This window comes from Schistocerca nitens, chromosome 2, assembly GCF_023898315.1.
Source record: "Schistocerca nitens isolate TAMUIC-IGC-003100 chromosome 2, iqSchNite1.1, whole genome shotgun sequence".
NCBI lineage: Eukaryota > Metazoa > Arthropoda > Insecta > Orthoptera > Acrididae > Schistocerca > Schistocerca nitens.
In genome coordinates, this window is record NC_064615.1 from 233,208,255 (window position 1) to 233,229,755 (window position 21,501).

The 21,501-nt window shown below is 39.8% G+C and overlaps 1 protein-coding gene across 1 annotated transcript in view; it reads left to right on the forward strand.

The window, feature by feature from the left end:
* The first annotated feature begins 1,455 nt into the window (after window positions 1–1,455).
* Window positions 1,456–21,501, forward strand: part of LOC126234943 (hydroxyacylglutathione hydrolase, mitochondrial) — a 105,985-nt gene continuing 85,939 nt past the window's right edge. Inside the window, 1 exon segment of the mRNA XM_049943682.1 lies at window positions 1,456–1,525. Coding sequence (XP_049799639.1) covers window positions 1,456–1,525 — 70 coding nt within the window.

Consider the following 21,501-nt stretch of genomic DNA (forward strand, 5'->3'; position numbering starts at 1 on the left):
TCAGTGCATCCTTTTATAAATATGCTTGCATTGTTGGCGAACATCACTGTATGTGTGGATGGTTTGGTAAATCATTTATGTATACCAGGAACAAGGGCCTAACATGGAAACCTGGGACACTCCATAGCTAGTTTTGTTGTAATTTGCCTTCATGATTCTCTGTTGTCTATCAGATGAATAAGACTTGAACAATTTGAAGGCCAGTCCCTGGACCCCATAACAACCTAGTTCCATAAGCAGTAAGTCATGTCTGATTAGATCAAATATTTAATCAAAGAATATCCCACAGCTTGATTCATTCATATACAAGACATTCTGGGCTATTTTCATGAACTGAGACTGCTGTTTCTGTTGGTCTGTTCTTTTCTAAACCCATTTTGAGCATTAGTCAATATTTTATTTTATTCATGAAGTCGTACATTACTCCTCACTTACCTTAGAGAAACCAGTCAATAATGACACTAGTCAGCAATTATTTATTTCAGCTGCACTACCCTTTTTGAAGAATGGCTTTATTATGGATAACTTTAGTTTTGATGGAAACATCCCAGTTCTGAAAGAAATATTAAATAATGTTAGATAGCTCAGTATCTAAACTGGTGGAACTAAGTTTGATCACCGTGCCTGGAATTCTGTCAGTACCACCAGCTGTTTTGTTTTTTAATTTATTAATATTATTTCTCACTTCAGTTTCTGTTCCTGGGTACAGATACAGTGTCTTTTCACTAGTTGACATTTTTATGTTTTTAGTGTTTCAGTTGCACATACTTTAAATTAAGATTGTTACTATGACAACATAACATTTATTAAATGTATTGGCAATCTGTTGAGCATCTTCTGTCACTTTACTCTCTCGTCTGAAGTTATGGGTTTTAGTTTTACATTTCCGTATGCTGTTGTTTATAACCTGCAAAATCGATTTTGATGTATTGGTTTCCATGTTGAGACATGAATCATTCACGTTGTATCTTTTCATCGTGAACCGTTAACTTGCTTTGTCTAACGAATTTATTTCCATTCCTACTACTTCCGATTTTTTTGCCTGTATGAAAGTAGCTTAACGTCAGCTATATCTGCACAATCTGAACAGAGTGAAATTCGTTTTCGTTTAACAAACATCTGTTTTATTCTAACGACTAAACTGTTCAGATATCGAACAAAATGTTACCGAATGATGTGTGTGCTTTGCGTAGACGAGCGCGAACTTTCATGAGTCAGAATGAAATTTCACATTAGCCATTCAAGGTTATGAAAACAGCGAAGAAGAAAGTGACCCTGCAAGCAGTTTAGCGTGCTTGCGTGTTCCGTAGGAGCGTTGTTGCAATCTCGAATGTTTACACCTGTTATCACGGCGGTAATGTTTTATGAACTTTATGTCCTGTGGTCATTTTTCGAATAGTTGTTCGCAGTTCATGTTTGCAAAAGTGTCTCCCACCTTTTTGCGTTCGTGGAGCAATGTTCAATAACATTGTACGATTCTTGCCAACAGGAGTTGTTACAAATCTTACGGCAGCTTATTTTAAAGGTGAGTCAAATTCCTTAAAGCTAAGGTACCATAGTGGGTACGACTTGGTGCCGACTACTGTCGTACTGACTGGCTTGAGGATACGACGATATTATTGATTGATTGCGACTAGTAGTTATTTGATTGAAGGAGTGCTTTCTGATTACTGATTTTCTGCTATCAAGGATTATCTCGCAACGGATTACTTGTGTAAGCTAGATAATTTTCATTGCTCACCGGCTTAGTTCGAAACAGGATATGTTTGCGTTGAAGAACGTTATTAAAATTGGACTACCTGCGTTAGGACTTTCACGTAATGTGCTTTTATATAAATTATAATTTGTATATAATTTCCGTTCCGTGCAGTGGTGTAAGTCTGTTTAGTAGTGACATTCTTCTGTTCTGACAAAAAAATCAGTCTTCGTACAGATCTTTCATGCTCTGTAGTTGGAGGTGCTACTAGATATGAAGTGAATTAGGGGCCTACATCGTTCGATCGAGGTGGTAATGTTTAAAGTACACATTCGTAATTCGTACAGTTACTCGCTTTTGAATTTTGACTTTCAATGCTAAAATACGTTCAGTTTGCAAGTAGTCATTTCATCAAAAAATGTAAGGGCAAAATTATCTTGGTATGAATTTACATATCAACAATATTAAATTTATAGACGATGAAATTTTTTTATGGTCTGTCACAAGCAGATTAATTCAGCTTATTAAATGTGCGCCACAATTAAATGATGAACAACGATTAAATACAAGAATTATTTATAACTGGATGTAAACAGTTTTAATGTATGGAATACAGTTGACAGTGAATAATTTCGTTGAATGAAGTTACACGCTGTGCTGAGATCAATCTCAAGTTGCTTTTGCATCTGGTTCAACAGAAATAGTTAGGTAGACTGTTGATACAAGATTGCGCTACAGAAAACTGTGGGGTATCGTTTTCTTGTGTGTGAACGGTCAAAACATGTAGACTATTTCTTCAGTAGTTGTACTGTCGAGCGAGACTGATGACGCAATAGCTTAGTTCCTTTAAACACATGATGATCATGTATTGGCGAGCAGTGAATTGCTGCATGGGGAGACCAAATTCTAAGAATTGTTTTTACTCATTTTAACAACGTCACGATGGCTGTAATTTGTTTTTGCCTCTGAAAGTCTCACTTTATTATGTCCAATGCTTATATGGGTTTTGAATAATTATTATATTATAAAAGTGAATAATGTTGTTTTCGTGGATTACAAATAACTGGTGGAAGTGTAATAAGCACATTGCCTTCCCTTATTGATTCCATGTTAGGCTCTTATAGTAATTATTTCTGTAACTCTTTAGTCCCATACTCAGTATGTGAAACACAAATTGTTGTCAAAGTGCACTAAGCCCAAAAGAATAGTAAGACTCTATGGAACTGAAAAATTGTTTTTGCAGTTGAGTAGTAGTAGCAGTTTTAATACTTAAGAATAATGTAAAAAAATATCTTAGACCCTTCACATTTTCCAATGAATGTGTCATATCAGGTAGTGTGAGTTGTATGTACTTCCAGTATTAAAGATGTTCATATTTTTGCCCCAGGAAGATGGATTGGAAAGAGTAAAAAAAAAAAGTTTATGAGTAGCTGCTAGAAGTAATAACTCCCCCCCCCCCTCCTCTCTCTCTCTCTCTCTCTCTCTCTCTCTAGAAAAGTAGTGGGATATTTTTATCACTGTGTATTAGCCTCTTTCTGTGCAGGACACTTAAGAACTTGGCAGTAGAAGTAATTTTTATTCTTGGGGTTCTGTTTAGGATTGCTGTCATTGTTTTCAGATTCTGAACAGTTGATAATAAGGTTCATGAATGAGTAAATGTGTGGTGGATACCCATAGAGATTTGTCCAGTACTTACTTTCAATGAGGTGCATCTCTCAGTAGTCTTTCATGAAGCACCTAAAGTATAAATAATGCTCCTAGCTGTAGCAAGCACACATTCCTTCATCAGGAAGGATATGAGATTGGATTGTCAGAAGTTGGGCTAAAGTTACATATTGAACCTCCCCTGAAATCTTGGTTGTGGTGACAGATTCATCTGTAGTGTAGCCGAAGGTCTAGATTAGGTTGGAAGTTGACAATTTGGTTGTGAGTTGATGAAGCTAACACATGAAAACAGAAAATCGGAGTGTGATAGAAAATTGACCATTAGTGAAGCCTACTGTTTACATGCACGCCATACTGAAAAATGCAAGTGTGCTCCAATACATATTTTTACCAGAAGTTGGGTGGAGGAGTTGGAGGTAAGAAGAACCCATCATGTATGAACAGGTGTTCACAGGCTTAAACAGTTAATTACAGGTAACTGAGGGTTGTTCAGTGCATATGTATTCCCAAATGCACATTTTGTGATCAGGAATGTCTAATCTAACCATATTGTGACAGCAAAACAATAATGTCACATAATAAAAATTGAATACATGCAAAGTAAATTAAGTTTATTATTCATCACAAAACTTGCAGTTGTTTTGATATGAACATGAAACACATAATGTAGTCTGTGGCATATCATTTCCAGTTGAAGATGTTACCAATAAGCCCTCCACGAGCTTTAACATTAGATCTATGATGTTATGTTTTCCTCAAGTTCTGCTTTATTGTCAGAGTGGTATCATACCTGTTACAGGACTACAAAGCGAGGTGATGTTGGACCTACATTCAGGAGCACAGTAGCCTAGTTCAAATCGTCAACAGATCGTGTAGATTTGCTCCCTCCCTCCCTCCCTCCCTCCCTCTAGTCAAATTGTGCCATAAATTTTTCTCTCTTTGATTCAATAGCTCTTCATTTGGTAATAGGTAGCTCTTAACCAGTAAATTATCAGCTGACACCTGTAACCTTAAATGTTTATGCTTTAAAATCAGGTTACAATGTTTCTGCCTTACCATTATATAATCTAGGCCTAGCTGTTGCCTTTTGGTGCCTCCTGATTTCTCTCGCATTTACAACCACCTTCCTAAAGCAAATTTTAGCAATTACTAAATTATGCTCCATGCAAATGTGTACTAGGTAGTTTCATCTGCCAGTCCTTTCCCCCACTTCTTGCTCTCCTAATATTCTTCATTCTCTCCCTTTTTCTACAATTGAATTCCTGTTCTCCACAACAATTAAATTTCCATCATCTTTTATCTCATCGCAGAATTGTTCAAACTTGTCATCTGCAGATCTAGTTATATAAACTCTTGCTGTCACAATCGAGGAAAGCAAAAAGAAAGAGTCATAAGTTTCTGAAGTCAGTATCATTATGAAAAAGCATCAGTTTTCTAAAAACAAACTAGTGATCATTAGAATTTAGTTGAGGTCTGTTTGGATTGCAGAGAACCATTAAATTGTTCCTAATCCTTGATTGTGTTGGAAACTTATGTCACTGGATATATTCATATCCATTTTCCAATACGTTTGGTATTGTAATACTACAAGAGTAGTCTGTGTCAGTGGCTTTTTTTTCGGCAGTCAGTTTGTGACGTTCGCCTGCTTTATCCTTCGATGACAGTCCTCGATGTCAATGTACTGTATTGTTATACTGGCTGAAAAATTGGGGAGGTGGAAGTTCAACACTGACTACGGTAAATGATGTAATCGACAGTTGCATGATGGCGTTTCACAGTTCTTCACTTTCACTGTTAACAAACCCTGATATTACACAATTATATGGCCAGCACAATCCCCGTCTGAAAATTGGCCGTGGGCTGACTGTCTCTGTACCGAAAATCTGTCCTTCGTACACCATCACTTTAATAGGCTCTGAAACTATACATTGTTCGATGCTTAAGTTACAGAAATTACAAGTAAAACATAACTCATTCAATTAATTGAATATACCCAAAAAATCCTCCTTTTAATATTTCCTTCTATCACAAAGGTTAGGCCGAATTATTTGTTTACATAATGAAATCAACAGATATATTTATACAAGCAATACTTTTGACAAAACTGGTAATTATTTTAAAATTAAGTAAGGGCTGGCTTTGCTAATACGTTTTTTAATAGAGCCAAATAAATACTTTAAGAATCCTAGTAGTTCTTCTTCCAAATGTTTATAATTATTAAAGAATTTATATTTGTTTATAAGTTTACAATAGAATTTAAGTCTTGGAAACAATTACTGATTTCACCCTATAACAAATGTATAACTAGGAATGGTCGAAATTAATTAGGAAATTAATTACATAGACAAAACTAAGCACAAAATTAGACCTGGTGCTGTATTCCTTAAAACTGAGGGCCAAACTCGCTCTCTATTATGGAAATGCAGATTATACTCATGCATGTTAATGGTAACGAGGCAAAAATGAAAATAAAATTAATTTAAGGAGGCAGATGGCAAAACGAGAGGAAGTGAAGAGATCCCAGCTTGCTTCGTCACAGGTTATTAAAAAAACATAAAGCTGTCTTCAACCCAGAGTTTGTATTAACCACCACAATGCTTCACTAGTCGTGGTTGTTTTGAAGATGGTTTTATCTTGTCGTTCGCAGGCTAGTGAGTGTAAGTTTCTCTGCCAGCTACAGAGGGACCTACAGCTTTAGGTGGACTGTGAACTGTGGTGCATCCAGATATTTTTCACTTACACAACTTATTTCCAAAGGTGAAAGAAGCAACAACAGACAGAAAAAATCATGGTACTGTCGGAGAGATTGAACTACAGACCTTTGAACCATATTGTGAAACTGAACAATGTGCCTTTATGTAGCAATTAATATTTTCTTTTTGAGAAGTCTCTTGTTAGCTTTTGCCTTCTGGAGTGAAACACTCAGTTTATTTAGTTTCAATTACAGAAGTATTTTTTTAATACAGCTATTGAGAACTCTGTTCACTGCATATCTTCAGCAGATACCGTACCATCCATGTCACAAACTAGTGTTTGACTTTAGACCATACTTTGACTACTGCTTCTGTTTGTATGTGGTGATGGCTGTATGGCAAAACATGTTATGTAACTAGAATCAAATGAAACCACGGTGGAAATTGGGATAAAATGTGTAAACATGATTGCAGACTTATGTATGCAATTTATTTTTATCATTGTCTGATAAGGTTTACTTCTACAAGGATTAATACCTACCAACAACTCCACAAATACAACTGGTTTTCCATAATGTTGTGGTTCATCTTCTCTCAATACTGTTTTCTGTGTCAAGTAAGTGATTTTATAGTGAATTGTATAATGCCTACCATAAGAAGATATATTCAAAGGTCCTCCCCAATAAATGCTCCAACTTTTCATTTTAATTGACCTTCACAGCACAGCTCTCAACCACACCTACATGTCTACAGTGTATTACCCAGTAATTCATTGGTAGCTTTGATACAGTTTACAAAATTAATGGACTTCAAAATGGTGAAAAGGTAGCACTTCTTCACACTTAAGGTACAAGAGAACAAGATTTATGAAGACACTTCACATCATACAGTTATACTGTGCAGCTTATATAAAATCAAAATTTTCAGCTACTGGTAGGTCAGGTAATATATGTGTAAGGAATGGTTTTTTAAACACCTATATATTTATTCCGAGACCAAGAGCTTCCAGTAACAAGTAAAGCCTAGAGGCAGAATGAGCATTGTTTAAAGTATGTTGGGCAGTTAGCTCCACATCATTAGTGTTTGCCCAGTGGTGCAGTGATTCTATAGTAATCATCCTTGAGCAGCAAAATCATCAAGGTTGGATTGAAACTCAAATTTGCTTGTAAGTGTCTTAGTTCACAGTAGATTTTCAGGAGCTTACCAGTTACTCTTCTATATCATCATCATCATCATCATTTAAGACTGATTATGCCTTTCAGCGTTCAGTCTGGAGCATAGCCCCCTTATAAAATCCCTCCATGATCCCCTATTCAGTGCTAACATTGGTGCCTCTTCTGATGTTAAACCTATTACTTCAAAATCATTCCTAACCGAATCCAGGTACCTTCTCCTTGGTCTGCCCCGACTCCTCCTACCCTCTACTGCTGAACCCATGAGTCTCTTGGGTAACCTTGCTTCTCCCATGCGTGTAACATGACCCCACCATCTAAGCCTGTTCGCCCTGACTGCTGCATCTATAGAGTTCATTCCCAGTTTCTCTTTGATTTCCTCATTGTGGACACCCTCCTGCCATTGTTCCCATCTACTAGTACCTGCAATCATCCTAGCTACTTTCATATCCGTAACCTCAACCTTGTTGATAAGGTAACCTGAATCCACCCAGCTTTCGCTCCCATACAACAAAGTTGGTCGAAAGATTGAACGGTGCACAGATAACTTAGTCTCTGTACTGACTTCCTTCTTGCGGAAGAGAGTAGATCGTAGCTGAGCGCTCACTGCATTAGCTTTGCTACACCTCGCTTCCAGTTCTTTCACTATGTTGCCATCCTGTGAGAATATGCATCCTAAGTACTTGAAACCGTCCACCTGTTCTAATTTTGTTCCTCCTATTTGGCACTCAATCCGTTTATATTTCTTTCCCACTGACATTACTTTCGTTTTGGAGATGCTAATCTTCATTCCATAGTCCTTACATTTCTGATCTAGCTCTGAAATATTACTTTGCAAACTTTCAATCGAATCTGCCATCACAACTAAGTCATCCGCATATGCAAGACTGCTTATTTTGTGTTCACATATCTTAATCTCACCCAGCCAGTCTATTGTTTTCAACATATGATCCATAAATAATATGAACAACAGTGGAGACAGGTTGCAGCCTTGTCTTACCCCTGAAACTACTCTGAACCACGAACTCAATTTACCGTCAACTCTAACTGCTGCCTGACTATCCATGTAAAGACCTTTAATTGCTTGCAAAAGTTTGCCTCCTATTCCATAATCTCGTAGAACAGACAATAACTTCCTCCTAGGAACCCGGTCATATGCCTTTTCTAGATCTATAAAGCATAGATACAATTCCCTGTTCCACTCATAACACTTCTCCATTATTTGCCGTAAGCTAAAGATCTGGTCCTGACAACCTCTAAGAGGCCTAAACCCACACTGATTTTCATCCAATTGGTCCTCAACTAATACTCGCACTTTCCTTTCAACAATACCTGAGAATATTTTACCCACAACGCTGATTAAAGAGATACCTCTGTAGTTGTTACAATCTTTTCTGTTTCCATGTTTAAAGATTGGTGTGATTACTGCTTTTGTCCAGTCTGATGGAACCTGTCCCGACTCCCAGGCCATTTCAATTATCCTGTGTAGCCATTTAAGACCTGACATTCCACTGTATTTGATGAGTTCCGACTTAATTTCATCCACCCCAGCCGCTTTATTGCACTGCAATCTATTGACCATTTTTTCTACTTCCTCAAATGTGATCCTATTTCCATCATCATTCCTATCCCATTCTACCTCGAAATCTGAAACATTACTGATCGCATTTTCACCTACATTGAGCAACTCTTCAAAATATTCCCTCCATCTGCCCAAGGCATCCACAGGATTCACCAGCAGTTTTCCTGACCTTTTCAAAATACTTGTCATTTCCTTCTTACCTCCCTTTCGAAGACTGCTAATTACACTCCAGAATGGTTTTCCAGCAGCTTGACCCATAGTCTCCAACCTGTTTCCAAAGTCTTCCCACGATTTCTTCTTGGATGCTGCAATTATCTGTTTGGCTTTGTTTCTTTCTTCAACATAACTTTCTCTGTCTACCTGGTTTCTGGTTTGTAGCCATTTTTGATACGCCTTCTTTTTCCTTTTACAGGCTGCCTTGACTGTGTCATTCCACCAAGCTGTTTGCTTCATCCTACTTTTACACACTACTGTTCCAAGACATTCTTTAGCCACTTCTAGTACTGTGTCCCTGTACCTTGTCCATTCCTTTTCCAATGACTGTAATTGACTACATTCAACTAACTGGTACCTTTCTGAGATCGCTGTTATGTACTTGTGCCTGATTTCCTTATCCTGAAGTTTCTCCACTCTTATCCTCCTGCATATGGACCTGACCTCCTGCACTTTCGGCCTCAAAATCCCAATTTCACTGCAGATTAAATAATGATCAGTGTCATCAAAGAATCCCCTGAATACACGTGTGTCCCTCACAGCCTTCCTGAATTCCTGATCTGTTATTATATAGTCAATGACAGATCTGGCTCCCCTGCCTTCCCAAGTATACCGGTGAATATTCTTATGTTTAAAAAAGGAGTTAGTGATTACTAAGCCCATACTGGCACAGAAATCCAAGAGTTGTTTCCCGTTCCTGTTGGCCTCCATATCCTCTCCAAATTTACCCATAACCTTTTCATACCCTTCTGTTCGATTTCCAATCCTGGCGTTAAAATCACCCATGAGCAGAACACTGTCCTTGTCCTTTACTCTAACAACTACATCACTGAGTGCCTCATAAAAACTACCCATCTTATCTTGATCTGTCCCTTCACAATGCGAATATACTGACACAATCCTAATTTTCTTGCTAGACACTGTCAAATCTATCCACATCAGTCGTTCGTTTACATACCTTATTGCAACTACTCTGGGTTCCATTTCTTTCCTGATGTACAGCCCTACACCCCATTGTGCTATTCCTGCTTTGACTCCTGACAGGTAGACCTTGTATTCTCCCACTTCCTCTTCTTTCTCACCCCTTACCCGAATGTCACTAACAGCTAAAACGTCCAACCCCATCTTACTTGCAGCCTCTGCCAGCTCTACCTTCTTCCCAGAGTAGCCCCCATTGATATTAATAGCTCCCCATCTCATTACCATTTGTTTGCCAAGTCGTATCTTTGGAGTCCCTGGTTTGTCAGTTAGAGGTGGGACTCCGTCACCTCCAAAGGTCCGAGGCATTTTGCTCTGATTGTTGCCAGCATCATATTTAAAGTAGCAGGGAAGCAGGTTGCTAGCCTTACTTGCCCCGAGTCCCATTGGGTTTTACCCCTGACGGTTGAGGGACTAACCGGTGGATTTGGTAGTCTTTGCCGTGTGAGCACAAAGGTGACCACGACTCAGAATATGTCCGAGATGCCCAGCCTTATTCCAAAGTAACTAGTATCCCGACTGTCGGGACCACTTACTTGGCCACTCATACGTTGCCCGTGGTTCATGAACTAGGACATGACTACAGGAACCCACACCATGATATTAAATTAAAATCTTTTCATAAAAAATAATTATACATTATTTTGCACTGACAAATAAAAGCAGTGACTGTGTCTCCTCCCATGTCTTGAGTGATTGAGTTTCTAACAAACTTAAAGTTTTGTAAACAGAGTGGTCTGCAGTCGGAAACTGGAATAGCTGGCAACGAGTAGTTCTGGTCGGAGATTTACACCTGCAACACTATCCAGAGGTCTACAGAGTACATAGATAATTGTCTACATATTCAGAGGCTCAAGGACACATCAGAACTAAACTTTGAATGGCTGTGTGTCAGCCTGTGCTTAACCGCAGGCTGCCATCTTTATTGAGGGTGTTGTCTCAAATTTTTATCTCAATTGCTTCTTTTATTATATCATCCCAGTAACAGGTGACTCATTGAATGCAATGTGATGCCCGTTTTCTAGAGCATTCCCTGTTAGCGCTGATTTCTCAGGGTACCAACAACTAGAGCATTCCAGTGTTCTACACTGCGCTGTTCGATAGTGCACACAGTCTGTTCGACATAAAACTGTCCAGATGTACATGGTATTCTGAGACCTATATTGTCTTTCACAAGTAGCCAGATTTTTGCTGAAGCCCTAAAAACTGAAATGATTTTATGCCTATTTAGTAACTGGCTAAGCTTCCCTGTTACTAAGCCACAGAATGGCAAAAACACAAGTTTCTTAGAGTCCTCCTCGGGTCCTTCTGCTTACGTGTTTTCAGAAAGACACCTTGCGAAATCTGGCGGCTGTTGTAGCCATTTTCCTTAAATACTTTCTGTAAATGGCTCAGTTCCTTTTACAGGTTTCCAGCTTCCACTTGTTTCATCAAGGTCCTCAGAACAGAATGTTTGTTGATGGATGGTTATAGCTGTTAACATGCAGATATCAGTCCATTTGGATGGGTTCCTGGTATCACTGTGGCTGAGACACTCATTTTCTTTACGGCTGATGAGGACGTTGAGGTACCGTCTGTCTCTATCTCCATTGTGAACTTCATGTTGTCATGGATATTGTTGATGGCCAAATTTAAAAGTACAGCAGTTCAATCCGTCTGAATGTGGTCTGAGTGCCCTGCAATGTACTTCCAAATCACTCTGTCATGTAGTACTGAGATTTCTCTTTCTGAAGGTAAGTACTGGCCAGCCAATTATGTCTCCTTATAATTTTATAGATTTCCAAATTCTCCTTTTGATATAGTTAGTTATAGACTTTGATAAAGATAACAGACTTTTGAATCATTATGGTTGGGTAATAGACATAAAGGCAGTAATGAGACTAATAGTAATAATAATGACATGTGGCTCGGTGGCAGGGTGCAAGTCTTTCAATTGGATGCCACCTTGGTGATTGCATGTCCCTAATCGACTTCATTCACCCAACTGCGGAAAGGAGATCTCCCGTTTAACATGGAATTCAAACAATGTGTCATTCCTGGTGACTCCTCACATCATTGAGAGGTTAGATTAAAGGCAGACTGAAAATTTCTGTTGTCCAGCCAGGATCCAATCCCAGTTTCCACTCAATTTCCTGTCACCTGCTTTACAGCTAGACCATCAGGATCGTCTACCAGTGGTGTATTTATACAATTAAACTGTCAGCAAGAAATATAAAACTGTAGGGAGAGAAGATTTCTTGTGGTGGAAAACAGTCAGTTAATAATATCCAAGTACTGCTGTTTGTGGATTTGAAGTGGACATGTGACAGTCTCGTCTGCATCAAGACAGCTGTGATAAAAACAGATGTTAACAGATAAATGTTATGTGTGAAAGTAAATTCAGATGTTGTAGAAGATTCTTTAATTTAGGTTTACTACGTGTCTAAAAGATGAAAATGTGAATATGTTTTTGAAAGATAACCAATTGAATGAATCTGGATACCAGGAAAATCCAGTCCAAATTATCTTCAAATATGTTCGCATTAGATGATTCAGTCCAAGGTTTTACTATGTCTGTCAACCCATCCCTCTACATCTATATCTTATCGCTTCTTTTATCCCCATCCCCAACAATGCTGCTGCCACCACTACCACTACCACTACTCCACACCTTCCACTCCACAAACTCTGTTTCTTCTCTCTCTTTGCAGCAAGTACGATACCAGATAATGTTTTAAAAAATTTTATTTTGTGAGGCAACATATGCTGCAGTTTTTTCCCTTTCTGCACAGTGTCAGATAGCCATTTTTTTCATTAGATCCTGCAGACTTTTATTCCAAATGAGATCATCTTCCTTTGAAAATGCGTAGGTGGGAACAATTAATTTATGATGAGTATGCTTTGGGGGGGGGGGGGGAATTAAAGGGGGACGTTTATTGACTTGCTTTTGTTCTACATAATCTCTGTAACTATATCAAATATAAGAGTTGACCCTGAAATACATCAGCTGTGTCACATTGGTACTTGTGGACCTGTACCCGACTGAACATGCACAGTGATGGGCCCATAAGAAAGCTGATTGGCATGTGTTCAGTGCTGCCCTATCATCTGATGCTACTACACAAGGGAATATTGACATACTACAGGATATAACTACCAGAATATTAACAACAGCAAAATTAATGACCCTCCCTTTTCTTGGGAGCAACTCATTGGAAACAAGTCTCGTAGTGGACACTGGAAATCGCAAAGGCAAACAATGGATGAGGTGGTTAAACAACCTGAATGTCACCCTTAAGTGGAAAACCTTACTGCCTTTCAAAGGCTCTCTTGTTATGACACACTATCGTGTAAAACACCAGAAGGAATTTGGGGGAGACAAGCCACTACATGGGGAACCTTATCTCTTCGTAACATGTGATGGCTAAGGTGTGTTGTATCTACAGCCATCTAACAAGTATTCTTGGTATCTTTTCAGATGGTACTTTTAATGCCAACTCTACAGTTATTGCAGAACTCTTTGTAGCAAATTTTGTTCGAGCATCTGCAGCCAGAAATCATCCCTGCACATTGTCTGTACAAAATATGGGTTGAGAATAAGATCCAGTAATTTACTATGCAGTTGCTGGAACTACATAAAGCTTCTTACAGTGGATGGGGATCCTCAGCACTCTGACTCCTGGCCATAAAACAACAATGGGACCTGTTAGAAGTCACAGTCAAATAGTACACCACCTATCTGTGACTTACTGATACGATGTTTCTGCAATCTTTAACCATATCTGGTGTCAGCATGAGTTCCAAACTAAGTGGAGGGAAAGCACGGTTGTCTGTCCTGAACACAGGTAAAAACTGGTTTGAGATGAATGGCTTTAGACTTACCAGACTCAAGATTGTTCTGTGTAAGTTGATCAAATGAATGGCGAACGAGTAACTACACTAATTAATCTCTTGAGATGAGGCATACACTATGTGATGAAAAGTATCTGGACACCTGGCTGAAAATGACTTAAAAGTTTGTGGCACCCTCCATTGGTAATGTTGGAACTTAATATGGTGTTGGCCCACCCTTAACCTTGATGACATTTTGCATTGTCACAGGCATACGTTCAATCATTTGCTGGAAGGTTTATTGGGGAATGGCATCCCATTCTTCACGGAGTGCTGCACTGAGGAAGGTATCGATATTGGTCGGTGAGGCCTGGCACGAAGCCGGCATTCCAAAACACCCCAAAGGTGTTCCATAAGATTCAGGTCAGGACTCTATGCAGGCCAGTCCATTACAGGGATGCTATTGTCTTGTAACCACTCCACCATAGGCCGTGCATTATGAACAGGTGCTCGATCATGTTGAAAGATGCAATCACCATCCCCGAATTGCTCTTCAACAGTGAGAAGCAGAAGGTGCCTAAAACAACAATATAGGCCTGTGCTATGACAGTACCATGCAAAACAACAAGGGGTGCAAGCCCCCTCCATGAAAAATATAACCACACCATAACACCACTGCCTCCAAATTTTACTGTTGGCACTACACACAGTGTTGGCACTACACACGCTGTTAGATGACGTTCACTGGGCATTCACCATACTTGCACCCTGCCATCGGATCGCCACATTGTGTACTGTGATTCATCGCTCCACACATCATTTTTCCACAGTTTAATCGTGTTTATACTCCTTACACCAAGCGAGGCACGTTTAGCATTTACCGGCATGATGTGTGGCTTGTGAGCAGCCGGTCTCTGTCAGTCAATAGATGAGATCGGCCAGTACGCTTTTGTCCTGTATATATCCCTTCATGTTTCCACTTCACTATCACATTGGAAACAGTGGACTTGAGGATGTTTAGGAGTGTGGAAATCTCGTGTACAGACGTATGACACAAGTGACACCCAATTACCTGACCACATTTGAAGTCCGTGAGCTGCCCCGTTCTGCTCTCTTATGATGTCTAATGACTACTGTGGTCACTGATATGGAGTACCTGGCAATAGGTGGCAGCACAATGCACCTAATATGAAAAACATGTTTTTGGGGGTGTCCGGATACTTTTGATCACATAGTGTATTTTGTCCAACTCCTTATAAGTGTTTCATTAGTCTGGTCCACAGCTGACCACTTAATTCATCTGGAGCTCACTGTAAGGATGACTTCTTCCACTTTCCAACACCTCATTGCTGTCTTTTTGTCTTAGAAAGGTATATGACACCTGATAGCATTGCCACATCCTTACCACCTTGTATGAGAGAGCTTTCAGATGTCCTCCTCAGATTTTTATCCATGAGTTTCTTTAGCTTCAGTTATTTCATATTTGAGTCAGCCCATCGTACAGTACGTGGAAAAATGGAATCCTACAGTGATCCATAGTGAGTGTGAACCTTTTTCTCACTGTAATGAACAAACTAGCAGAGGCTGTGGGGCCTATTGTCACCAATCCTATATGTTGACATGTATATACTACTTTTCTTCAGCCATTAGTGTTGCTGAGTGTCTGCTTTAGGTTGCTGCAAGGAAAACATGGTCCTGGTTCCTCACCTATGGCATCCAGTTTCTGACAGGCAAGACATGCTATGCACATCTGCTGACATAGAACTGTTCAACCACATCCTACACTTTCATATGAATGGCTCATACTGGAAGAGTCATCTTGCATTTTAGGACCATTATTTGCTATGCTGTTGGCTTGGCTACCACATATTTGCCAGCTTAAAAAGAAGTGCCAGTTGAAACACTATGCACTCCACTGTGTCGTACTTCATGGGATGCGAACTGATCCACCCTCTTTTATGTTTACAAAGCCCTCATTCTGTCTTCTTTACTGGATTATGGCAGTCAGCTTCATGGATCAATGGCCAAATTAGCATTACAGCTACTGTACCTAATGCACCATTCTTGGTTCTGAGTTGCAACTATCATCCCTCAAGCTGAGCCTCCTGGAAGATGCTTTGATTCCTCCTCAACTGCTCAGTTGCCACCATTTACTGCTGAACTGTGCAATACACATCCTCAGCTACCCTGAACACTCAACTCACCATATTCTTCACTTGGACAGGGTATTCACCTCATGCAAAGGCATTCAGATGTTGTGTCCCAGTAGCAGTTCATTTGGAGTGTAATCACTCTGACCACCACATTCACTGACATCTACATAGGTACCCCGCAAGCCACCACATTGTGCGGGGTGGAGGGTACTCTCTGCAACTACTTTTTATTTCCTTTCCCGTTCCAATTGCAAACAGAGCAAGGGAAAAAGACTGCAGTATGCCTTTGCATAAGCCTTGATTTCTTGTATCTTACCTTCACGGTCCTTTTGTGCAATGTATGTTGGCGGCAGTAGAGTCGTTCTCCGTCCAGGGGTTCCCATTTGAGTTCCCGAAGCATCTCCCTAACACGTGTTGTTCGAACCTACCGGTAACAAATCTAGCAGCCCACTTCTGAATTGCTTCGATATCTTCCTTCAGTCTGACCTGGTACAAATCGCAAATACTCAAGCAGTACTCAAGAACAGGTTGCACCAGTGTCCTATATATGGTCTTCTGTACTGGTAAACCACTCTTTCCTAAAATTGTCTCAGTAAACTGAAGTCAACCAATCGCCTTCCCTCCCCCAGTTTTCAAATGCTTTTTCCACCTCATATTGCTCTGCAGTGTTATGCCCAGATATTTAAATGACTTGCATGTAGCAGGACACTAGTAATACTGCATCTGAACATTACAGGTTTGATCTTCCCACTCATCACTCTCTCTAGCTGCTTCCCCCCCATGAACCATGTAACTTGCCGTTGGTGGGGAGGCTTGTGTGCCTCAGTGATACAGATAACCGTACCATAGGTGTAACCACAACAGAGGGGTATCTGTTGAGAGGCCAGACAAACGTGTGGATCCTGGAAAGGGGCAGCAGCCTTTTCAGTAGTTCAGGGGCAACAGTGTAGATGATTGACTGATCTGACCTTGTAACATTAACCAAAATGGCCTTGCTGTGCCGGTACTGCGAACAGCTGAAAGCAAGGGGAAACTACAGCCGTAATTTTTCCCAAGGGCATGCAGCTTTACTATATGTTTAAATGGTCATAGCGTCCTCCTGGGTAAAATATTCTGGAGGTAAAATAGTCCCCCATTTGGATCTCGGGGTGGTGACTACTAAGGATCGGAGCGTGGAATGTCAGATCCCTTAATCAGGCAGGTAGGTTAGAAAATTTAAAAAGGGAAATGGATAGGTTAAAGTTAATTATAGTGGGAATTAGTGAAGTTCAGTGGCAGGAGGAACAAGACTTCTGGTCAGGTGAATACTTACTTACTTACACTGGCCACACAAACCGCAGCTGGTCCTTGGCCACACCCACTCGAGCCTTCCACACTTTTCTGTCATCTGCATCTTCATCTCCCAGACACAGTATCTGCATGTGTCCCATGGTATTATCCTTCCATCTCCTTCTTGGCCGTCCTACTGGTGTCTTTCCTTCAGCTTCTCCATCCATTACAGCCTTTATTACCGTGTTCTCCCCCTCTCCTCCTCCTTCTCACATGTCCGTACCATCTTAGTCTCTTAATTTTCACACTTGCTACAACGTCAGGCAGTGTGTACAATTGAGGTTTCTGATTTTCCTTGTTCCCCACCGTTAGTTTTCTTTCACTGGTCCATATAATTTTCTTAGTACTTTATTTTCAAAAGTGGTGAGTTTTTTCTCTGTTTTCTTTGTCACGGTCCATGTCTCACTTGCATAGCACACTATTGGCTTGATGATGGTGTGATATATTTATAGTTTTGCTTTCCTAGATAGTAACTTCGATCTTATGATGTGCATAGCTCGTAGACATCTTCCCCCAGCTTTTATTCTTGTTACTATGTCTTGTTCTATAAGGTTTTGGTGGTTGATGTTGACACTGAGGTATGTGAATGTGTCTGTCTTCTTTATTGTTAGATTTCCAATTCTTAGGTGGTTTGGTCCTAAATCAGCTCTTTTTCCTGCTACCATGAACTTTGTTTTACTTTCATTTACACTTAGACCTACTTTCTTAGCTTCTTCCATTAGCACAGTCTGCAATTTCTCCAGGTCTTCCATGTTATTTCCTATCAGCACAATATCATCCACAAAAGCCAGGACATTTATCTTTTTTCCTATGGTGGCTCCTGCACTTTCACATGTTACTCTTCTCAGGGTGTTGTTGAGAACCAAATTGAACAGGGTTGGTGATATAATATCTCCCTGTCTCTACTGTTTTTACTTCCAATGTTTCTGAGACCCCCTCCCCCTTCCCCCACCCCCGTACTTTCATTCTATACTGTGATTCCATCACACATATTTTAGTTAGCTTTATCAGCTTTTCAGGTATCCCATACTCTGCCATCATCCTCCACATTTTCTCTCTTACTATACTTTCATATGCTTTGTTGAAATCTATAAACAGGCAAAAGGTATCCTGATTGTGTTCCCAGTTCTCATCAAATATTTGTGTTAGTGCGAATATTTGGTCAATTGTTGATTTACCTTTTCTGAACCCTGCTTGTGCTGTGTCTAATATTTCCTCAATGTGATTACAGGGTTATAAATATAAAATCAAATAGGGGTAAAGCAGGAGTAGGTTTAATAATTAATAAAACATTGAGAGTGCAGGTAAGCTACTATGAACAGCTTAGTGAACGCATTATTGTAGCCAAGATAGACATGAAGCCCAAGCCTACCACAGTAGTACAAGATTATATGCTGACTAGCTCCACAGATGATGAAGAGATAGAAGAAATGTATGAGGAGATACAAGAAATTATTCAGATAATGAAGGGAGATGAAAATTTAACAGTCATAGGTGACTGGAATTCGATGGTTGGAAAAGGAAGAGAAGGAAACGTAGTAGGTGAATATGGAATGGGGGTAAGGAATGAAAGAGAAAGCCACCTGGTAGAATTCTGCACAGAGCGTAACTTAATCATAGCGAACACTTGGTTCAAGAATCGTGAAAAAACGTTGTATACGTGGAACAGGCCTGGAGATGCTGGAAGGCTTCAGATATAATATATAAAGGTAAGCAAGAGATTTAGGAACCTGGTTTTAAATTGTAAGACATTTCTAGGGTTAGATGTGGACTCTGACCATGCTCTATTGGTTACAAACTGTAGATTAAAACTGAAGAAACTGAAAAAAGTTGGTAAAAAGATGAGGGCTAGTAGATATCGTTGGGTAACAGAAGAGATGACATCTCGTGGAAATTGGGTTTTCTGCCGGATATCAGCGTCTTCCAAACACGATATTTCGATGTCATTACTTGACGTCTTCATCAGGTGTTCCCCGAGACTGATGAAGACGTCAAGTAATGACGTTAAAATATCGTGTTCGGAAGACGCTAATATCCGGCAGAAAACCCGATTTCCACGAGATGTCATCAAATCGCCGGGAAAGTCTAAGAAATTACAACAGAAGAGAGATTTAATTGATGAAAGGAGAAAATCTAAAAATGCAGTTAGTGAAGCAGGCAAAAAGGAATACAATCGTCTCAAAAATGAGATCAACAGGAAGTGCAAAATGGCTAAGCAGGGATGCTAGAAGAGAAATAAAAGGATGTAGAGGCATATATCACTAGGGGTAAGATAGATACTGCCTGCAGGAAAATTAAACAGACCTTTGGCGGAAAGAGAACCTCTTGTATGAGTATCAAGAGCTCAGATGGAAAACCAGTTCTAAGCAAAGAAGGGAAAGCAGAAAGGTGGAAGGAGGATAAAGAGGGTCTATACAAGGGCGATGTACTTTAGGGCAATATTATGGAAATGGAAGAGGACGTAGATGAAGATGAAATGAGAGATACAATACTGCGTGAAGAATTTGACAGAGCACTGAAGGACCTAAGTCAATAAAAGGCCCCAGGAGTAGACAACATTCCATTGGAACTACTGACGGCCTTGGGAGAGCCAGCCCTGACAAAACTCTACCATCTGGTGACAAGATGTATGAAACAGGCGAAATACCCTCAGACTTCAAGAAGAATATAATAATTCCAATCCCAAAGAAAGGAAGTGTTGATAGATGTGGAAATTACCGAACTATTAGTTTAATAAGTCGTGGCTGCAAAATACTAACATGAATTGCTTACAGACAAATGAAAAAACTGGTAGAAGCCGACCTCAGGAAAGATCAGTTTGGATTCCGTAGAAATGTTGGAACAAGTGAGGCAATACTGACCCTACGATGTATCTTAGAGGATAGATTAAGGAAAGGCAAATCAACATTCATAACATCTGTAGACTTAGAGAAAGCTTTTGACAATGTTGACTGGAATATTCTCTTTCAAATTCTGAAGGTGGCAGTGGTCAGATGCAGGGACTGAAAGGCTATTTACAATTTGTACAGAAACCAGACTGCAGTTTCAAGAGTTGAAGGGCATGATAGGGATTCAGCGGTTGGGGAGTGAGACAGGCGTGTAGCCTGTCCCCAATGTTATTCAATCTGTATATTGAATGAGCAATAAAAGAAACAAAAGAAAAATTTGGAGTAGGAATTAAAATGCGTGGAGAAGAAATTAAAACTTTGAGGTTTGCCGAAGACATTGTAATTCTGTCAGAGACAGCAATGGACCTGGAAGAGCAGTTGAACGGAATGGATAGTGTCTTGAAAGGAGGATACAAGATGAACGTCAATGAAAGCAAAACGAAGATAATGGAATGTAGTCGAATTAAATCAGGTGACGCAGAGGGAATTAGATTAGAAATAGAGACACTTATAGTAGTAGATGATCATTGAACTAGAGAGGATATAAAATGTAGACGGTAATGGCAAGGAAAGCGTTTCTGAAGAAGAGAAATATGTTGACATTGAGTATAGACTTAAGTGTCAGGAAGTCTTTTCTGAAAGTATTTGTATGGAATGTAGCCATGTATGAACGATAAATAGTTTAGACAAGAAGAGAACAGAAGCTTTTGACATGTGATGCTACAGCAGAATGCTGAAGATTAGATGGGTAGATCATGTAACTAATGAGGAGATGCTGAATAGAATTGGAGAGAAGAGGAATTTGTGGCACAACTAGACTAGAAGGGATCGGATGGTAGGACACATTCTGTGGCATCAAGGGATCACCAATTTGATATTGGAGGGAAGTGCGGAGGTTAAAAATAATAGATCAAGACCAAGAGACAAACACACTAAACAGATTCAGATGGATGTAGGTTGCAGTAGGTACTGGGAGATGAAGAAGCTTGCACAGGATAGAGTAGCATGGAGAGCTGCATCAAACCAGTCTCTGGACTGCACAACAACAACAACAACAACAACAACAACAACAGGGCTAGCTGCCTTTAATCACACCCACCGACTTACGTCATCATGTATCTTCCTGCAATCACTAAACTTCAACACCTTACTGTACGCTAGAGCAATAGCAGCAAAGAACTGCAGATTGCTGCCTACCCTGCCAAATCATTTCTGCATATCGATCGGATTATTTTCTCAGTTGAACCATCTTGTCAGAACATCTTCGCAAAGCCTGCCTTGCCCCATCCCTCTCCCACTCCCTCCCTCCCCCACTCTCTCTC